At 38.1% G+C, this 8,274-nt stretch overlaps 1 protein-coding gene across 1 annotated transcript; it reads right to left on the reverse strand.

Moving 5' to 3' along the window:
• Nucleotides 1–5,286: 5,286 nt before the first annotated feature.
• Nucleotides 5,287–6,732, reverse strand: LOC103443397 (crocetin glucosyltransferase, chloroplastic-like). The gene is given in 1 exon segment (NM_001328983.1): nt 5,287–6,732. A coding segment is annotated over 1 exon segment (1,446 nt).
• Between the last annotated feature and the right edge of the window lie 1,542 nt (nt 6,733–8,274).

Genomic DNA, 8,274 nt, shown 5'->3' on the forward strand with positions numbered 1-8,274 from the left:
ACTCCGGCACTGTCGCACAAGTTGCAATGATATTGATTTATGAGTCGTATAAGTTGCATTAGGTAACTCTGACTCCTGTGTCAGCATAGATTGATGAACACCTGATTTTATTATGTTGCTGTTGATATGTAGTGATTTGGAATATTTTTGGATTTATTGTTGTTTTGCATTTGATTTCATACTATAACGTAGTATGACTTTCTGGAAACTATATGGGTTTTACAGCGAGGGGTTATAATGTTTTCATAAGGTTTTTATTAAAATTTTATTTTCAGGCCCACTCACCCTTGTTTTTTGCCCCTCCAGGTTTTAATAGGTGAGCTTTCTTATCGACGAGGATTTGTGGCAAATCTTGGTATTGGAGATTACCTTCAATGGTATGATTCTCAATCCACTCTACTGTACTTTACTTATGCTCTGACGTCACGTGTGAAATGAGTTCATTCTCGCTCACAATGCATTCTTGTATTTTGGCAGTTTTAGGTTTAAATTTATTCACATTTTCCACATCACTACACTTTATGGCTTCGTCACCTTGTAGGTGTCGGCCATTATAGCTTGATTCGGAGTCCTAGTGGACATTTCGGGTCGGGGTGTGTCAACATCATTTGGTTTGCAAATTTGATTTAAAAAATTTGGTCTCTCTAGATTACCCTTCTATATGTTTGACATTTTATGAGATTTATGATCCCATATTGTGTGTATAATATGACATACAAATGTCAAATTTAAAATCCCTCTTTACATTACTATTAGAAATGGCTACAATAAAAAATTTTCAAAAAATTTGATTGAATAAAAAGTAACAACATAACAATACAAAATAATAAATGGCAAAGGAATGTATTCATAGCATTAAAAAATTGGTACATTTTAAATATAAAATTTTACAAAAAAAAAGGGTATTTTTTACATATAACAAAGTGGTACATTTATAAAGAAGAATGGGTACATTATAAATAACTTATGGGTGCAAATAAAAGATTAAAAAGTCATGAGTACAAATGAAATTTTAAAAAATATGGGCTCAAAAAGAAATTAATATATGGGTACAAATTAAAATTAAAAAGAAAACTAGTACAAATTAAAAAAAAAGGGCTGCAAAATAAAATAAAGTACAAATTAAAAACAGAAATATATGATTTAAATTTTAGTTATAAATTAATATAATATATCAAATGTAACGTCACCACCCGTCCCGAATTATTTTATCGATAACGTGGAAATTCCTTTTATACCCTTGAGCGTTGTGTGATGTCGTGTGTTATGAGTTTTAGATGTGGACCAAATAGGTTAAGTTCTAATTGTTTGAACCCGATTAGAACTAAGTTTTCATTATTTTTTATTGGTGACAAGCTAGACCACACCCTCACACACACACATAACTCACGTGTACCCTCTCTCTCCTCCCTCTCCTCCCTCTCTCGGATTTTCTTACCATTTTACAACTTATATGGATAACCCTCAAAACCCTTTCAAACTTCACAGATCGAGGTTGTGATTGGTGTTTTTGGACTCCTTGCAAGCTCAGGAGTCGAATGGTGGTGGTGGTTGGACGTGAAAACCTTGAAAACCCGAGAACCCAGAATCTCAGATTTTGAGCACTGTTCATGCAGTCATCATCGTGGCCTTTTCTTCTAGTTTTAAGGTTCTAGAAAGCTTTAGGACATCTTCACGAAGCTCAGGGAAGAAAGTTTGAGTGTTTTGGACGTCGAGAAGCTTAGTTTGATGAGTTTCAAATTTTGGCTGGATTATCGAGGTTTCTCCGACAAGGTTCCGTGGGATTTAGGGCTTAAAATTGGTAAGGTTTTGTTCTACTCGTTGTAAGCTTCATTTTGGTACAAATTTCATGAATTTTGGTTGAGAAATGGAGAAGATATTGAAGTTCTAAGATTTTTCTAGTTTCTGGCGATTGCAGCAGTACCGGCGTCGGACTCCAGTGAACCAAGGAAAAAGGAGGAGAATATTCCGTCAAAGTTGACGAAATATTCTAACGCCGTCAGGTAATTCTAACGGTATATGTTGTTTTTAACGGAATATTCCTAATGCCATCAGGGAATCCGTTTGGTGTGACAGGCACGTGCTTGCGCGTGAGCCGCGCGTCTGGTCCTGCCTTGGCCGGCGCATGAGGGCGCGTGGGTGTTCAGAAATTTTTTCTAAAAATATGGGGATGTTCTTGAGGTTGAGTAGGTTATGGTGGTATATTCAAATACCCCATTTGAGCAATGTATGAGAAGTTATTTCCTAGTTTTGTGTATGTGCTTTAAATAATGTTTATTTAGTTATTTTGCATATAGGTGAGACCTATCCGGAGGACGAGCGCCATCAATCGAGGCTCGGGGGCTACGACCCTTTGACATATCAGTGAGTGGGCTTTTGGTTTTCAGTATATACCTATATACTTGAGATTTTTCCTAGAAAATGAATTTGAATGATTATACGTTTTGAAATGCCATGCAAAGTATCTGCCTATTTTATTTATGCATTAGTAGTTGCATATATTTATGATTGGTGCTGCGGACGCACAGGTAAGTGCCAGGTAAGTTCATAAATTAAAGATAAGAGATTACTTCAGTTATGCGAGATATGATGTGATGTATTGAGAGCTCATAAACTTGCACCCCGGTGTTAGTGCTCCCGCCCATAGTTAGGGCACAATCCTTCATGTGATTGTTCACCTCCCACACCATATGCTCACCTTGGATCCAAGTTAGGTGCACAGGCTTGTCGTACAGACCACTTTAGGTGGTTCCGACTGGTAGGTGACCCGCGATCATTCACACAGTCTTCACGTGATCGTAGCACTAAAGCATATTTATTTTACACCTAGTCCTGTCGTACAGACCACTTTAGGTGGTTCCAACTCTTGTGCATAATTTGATATGGTTGAGATTGGTTATGAGATATAGACTCAGCCGTGCAAATTAATTGAGGGCAATTCGGCTGATATGATATCTGACATTGATATATTTTAACTGGATTACTTATAGCATTTCATTGAGATACTTTGGCATGGTATATTTCTATGGATTTTTATCCTGAGCATAATTTCTGATATAGCATATATTATATTTCTGGGAAATTATACAGGTTTTACGGCAAGGGATTAGAACTTTTGAGAAATGAAATGATTTTGAAAAGCTTTGTTTTTGCCCACTCACACTTTCTGTTTTGCGCCCCTCTAGGTTTTAGGTAGAAGTGCTTTGGTGGCTCACGGGGATTTCGGCGGTGGTTCTGACAGAACATCACAAATGTAGGATTACCTTTGGGTGTTATATATCTAGTACTTGTCCAGTGGGATTGCACTTAGGCTATTTACGCTCTGATGATGTATTTCACACTTAATCTCGCACTTGTACCTTATCTTAATTAGTACTCTAGTTGATTTGATTTTTGTTAATTCGTATTTCCTTATATCTTTATTGCTTCCGTACTGTGCACATGGCTACGTCATCTTCATGTGACGACCATCATACCTCGATTCATGTCAGGGTGTGTCATAACGTTTCTAACACCAAATGAATATATTTTAGAAATAAAATTTAATTATGCTACTATGTATATTTTATTATTGAAATGATGACGGTCATTAAAACCTAAGAACCTTGATAAAAATTAAATTGCAAAAAGAAAAAAAGGTTTTATTCTCAAAAAAATCAATGAAATAGAAAAAAGAGGGATGGAAACCTAATTTCTCCATCAACTTACTTCAAGATAATAAAATTGAAAACTGTGTTAACTATGTTGGCATGTGATTTAGACTACTAAGAATCAAAATCATGTGTTTTAAAAGGGAAATGTTTTTGCACTCTAGAAATCTTATTCTAAACTCATCATAAATGCATTTTGCTTTCTAATTATAGACGATTTGGAGTGTAATATGAGATTTTTGAAGTGCCAATAACAATTCCCTTTTAAAATTCTTTAAATAGAAATCACAAACTTGGTGTCAACTTCACCAATGGACAGAATACTTCATTAAACAAATCCAAATAGACACAGTACAACTTGCAACTAGCCTTTAGAAAGGATTGTCATACATAAAAGGATGCCACTTTTGTAAACAAAGCATGAGTAATAGTTCTTCTCTGCAACATTTACAAAACAGTAAATAAAGGAAATACGTAAAAAGGTTTCAACTCAAAAAGAAAAATCCTCCTTATAGGTCCAAGAGTGGCTAGTAGAGAAAACCTAGAGACCTAATTGAGGGATGAGATGTTGTTGATGCCCTAGAGACGACCAACCACCCACACCACCAATTTCGCACCATAAAATAGACCTCTAGATAGTATCATATACAGACTTTCAAAAGCCCCAAATAATAAAAAAGCTAAACCACAAACATACAACATTATAGCACCCATCACAAAACTCAGATTTATCACCAATTAACCTACTGTTCGATTGGAGCAAATTTGTAAGAATTAGAACTTAAGTGCAGATGGGATAGCACATTACGATCTAATTCTTATTTGCAATAACAATGGAGACAACAACACATTTTAAAAGTAAAATGAAAAAGTAATTTTTTTTTGTCGAAAAGATAGAAATTTATTAAAGCCAAACGATAAGGTTTACATCAACTGCAAGAATATTAAATAAATAATCCGAGCCAATCTTATCCCAAAGGAACTTGCCACCATAATTGGTAGCAAACGAAGCCACCTCATGGGCAGCAAAGTTACTATCCCGCGGAACAAATCCAAACTTTACAAAAGTCGACCAGTTGTGTTTACGTAGCCGTCTAAATTCTACATCTATGTAAACTACTACCAAACCAAGAAACATAAAAAAGGACAGCCATTTGTTTAAGACAACATCAATCTATCTGATCCACTGTTCTAAAAATCCCTGCCTAGGCGCTAGGTGGCCGGCCACCGCCCCAATTAATGCTTAGGCATTTGAAAATTAAGAAAGGGCACCTAGACCTACTAAGGAGCCTGTCTAGACCGCCTAGCCCGCCCAGACCTGCCTAGGTTGCGACTCACTTACAGAAAATAGATAACTTTCACTTTGCATTTTATATTTTCAATAAATTGTAAGAGACTTGTTGAATACTTAAATGAACACACATTATATGCTTATTCCCACTTTTCATTATGTTCCAACCGCTCATAATAGATATGTCATTCTATTTTGTTGTTTATGATGACATCATATATATTTTAAGCATAAACATACACTTACTTACACGAAATATAATAGATTTAATCGAATCCGTCTAGGCGCCTGCCTAGACACCTAGCCGCGTAGTTGCCAGGCCCCAGGTCCTAGGCCGCCACCCGACTAGTGCCTAGCATCTTTTAAAACCTTGATCTGATCCAAGAAAGCCTTGAGATTCTTGTCCGAAGAGTCCCCTTCACTCACAGCCTCTCTTGCCAAATCTTTCCATTTCTTAGCATTCCTTCTCACGTCTTCACCAATCTCCCCACTTCCCAATACCAAATCCAAGCACCTCTTGAGCTCCTCACCCGTAACTATCCCCTCCTCATTTGGTGTCACCCTCACTCCTGTCTTCCAATAGTCCTCTATCAACTTGGCATTCGTCCCTTGGTCCGTCCACTGAGGAAACGCCACCACGGGCACCCCTGAAACCAAGCTCTCCAAACTTGAATTCCACCCACAATGTGTCACAAAGCAACCCAACGAAGGACTAGAGAGAACCTCCACTTGACTACACCACGGCACTATCATCCCGAGCTCTTCCAATTCCTCTCTGCACCTCAACATCTCTTCTTCTTTCTTCGCCTCGTTATCGTCTCCCTTCTTGTCGACCTTATCTCTAATAACCCACAAGAACGGAAGGCCGCAATCCAACAACCCTTTTGCGATTTCCTCCATTTGGGCCTTTCCCAACACAGAAATGCTTCCGAAGGACACATAAATCACCGACCCTTCTGGCTTCGAGTTCAGCCACTCGAGGTATGAAGAGTCCTTTGATTTTTGGAAAAGATCGCCTCCAAATGACTTGTCCGATGGATCCTTGCCGTCCAAGAAAGCGGACGGAATCAATGGCCCAACTCCAATCAAGTTGTACTTGTCAATTGCTTTTAAGGCTTCCGGCTCTAGTGCATCGAACGTGTTGACTAGAATGGTCGGATTGGTTTCTCTTTCCAACAGCTCCATCTGTTCTTGAAACAACGGGAGGGCGAAATTGTACGGATTTGTATCCACCATGAAGGAGGGAAGGTCTCGGCTTGTGAAAGATAATGGCAAACCTGGTAATTCTATTGAACATGGAAGGACATTGTTCGTACCAGAACTAGTATTATCCCGGATGAGATCTTTGTACCCGTTAAAGTAATAGTAGTAGATGTCGAAAACCGTGGCTGGCTGAATCCAAAGCAGCACGCTTGGGAGGTGAAGTTCATGTGCCATCCCTGCCGACCAAGGGAGAAGTAATGAGTAGACTAGGCAAGTGTAAGGGTGACCCTCGTTTGCACTTGCGACTACAAGGTCGGTAATGGCTTGTACTCCGCGGCGCCGCAGCTCTGACATGTAGTCGTCGATGTTGTCGCCGGGCTTAAACCCATCGTCGTACCCATCAGAGAAGGGCGCATAGGTCAATCCATCTGGAATTGAGCCATTGCCTATACGGCGATGGGCTGACAGACTAGTAACGTAGGTGACATGCGCACCTGTAGTGTTGATAAGGCGCTTGGCGAATTGGAGGGAAGGGTTGATGTGGCCTTGAGCTGGAAATGTGACGAGTAGAAAGCGGTGTTGCACCATGGCGGCGTATGCGATTGCCGGAGGTGCGCGGTGGAGTGTGGAGTTGTTGGAAGTAGAATAAGTAGGTATGTAGTTGATTGTTGAAAAATTTGGTACTGTGGGCTTATAAGCTGAGTGCAGTTGAAATTCTTGTGGGAGTATACATTCAAGGTGGGGAGTGCGGTGAGAGGATGGCAAGGCTTAAATGGGGGATTGGGGGTAGAAATGTGACGTTTGTGGTGAAAAATTGAAGACGCTGGAGACAAATTTGCCAAGATGAGAAGGATACTTGTGATTGTCAATCCATGCATAATATATGGATAATGTTAGGGAAACCATCTATTTAAATCATATGACGTACTTGTTGAGGATTGAATTATTATTTAAGTGTTGATTAACGTGTTTATTTTCTATTAGTGACACATCACTTGATTTTTATTTTTTTTTGTTTATCGTTAGGTAGGATTTTGATCATGAAAATAAAAGGACATAGTCATCTATTTAGGATTGTCCAAAGGTTTATTAAATTCAATATTTGAAACCTGTTCAAGAGGTTTAATATTGTCCAAAACCTAGAAGATAAATAACTACTGAATAGGCTTAAATCTTGATAGAGTAGAGGGAAAAGAAGAATGAGGAGGCAAGTACTACGCAAAATAAAATCTTCATCTTGAGAACAAATATGTAAAACGATCGTGCAAATTTTTAAGATGCAGACTTCAAGGGCACGTATTGATTTGATAGGTTCATGACGAAGAATACATGAAGGCATGCACCTGGATGTGGAGGGTAATGGACATTGCTGCGTGTTGGGTAGCTATATGATTGATTTCGTAGCTAGAGAGAGGAGGAAAAGAATGTAGAGGTCTCTTGTGGCAGGCATAAAAGAAGACAACTTAGAAGCATTGTTCTAAAAAGCGACATAGGTAGGTACTACGCGGAGGCTGGGTGCCCCGATTAGGGCTTGTGCGTTTAAAAAATCAATGAAGCCTCTAGGCGGTAATTGGGCGGCTGCTTAGGCGGCCCTGAGCCTACGCAGTCTAATTTATTTATTTAATTTTTTTTTAAGTTAACGGTTTGAAGATAATGTTCTTGTAAATAACTCTAAATATATATTTCATTTTGTGTATTCAACCAGTTGTAGTCATTTATATGTTTTTATTGCTATAATAAATTTAATTAAAATAAAAAAAAATATGTCTAGACCTAGACCTGACATTCATGTCGTGTTTTCCGTATTCGTGTCGTTTTTGTGCCATACTCGATATCTTAACGGGTCGTGTCGTGTAACACCCGTTAAAATAAACGGGTAAAATGATCCGACCCGAAATCGATCCGATAATATTAACAGGTAATATGACCCGACCTGTTACCCGTTAAGGAAAATATATTTTAAACCAATAAATAATCAAATGAAAAAACATAATACTAAATAAGTATATACATACCATATTGTTACATCCAAAACATAAAAACGTAATTTTCTTTTAAGTATATTTTCAATAACCTAAAGTCTTTAATAGTTTTTTAATTAATGTAGAAGTGTAAAAAATATAGAAAAAA

This window comes from Malus domestica, chromosome 04 (genome assembly GCF_042453785.1).
Source record: "Malus domestica chromosome 04, GDT2T_hap1".
In the NCBI taxonomy this organism is placed as follows: Eukaryota; Viridiplantae; Streptophyta; class Magnoliopsida; order Rosales; family Rosaceae; genus Malus; species Malus domestica.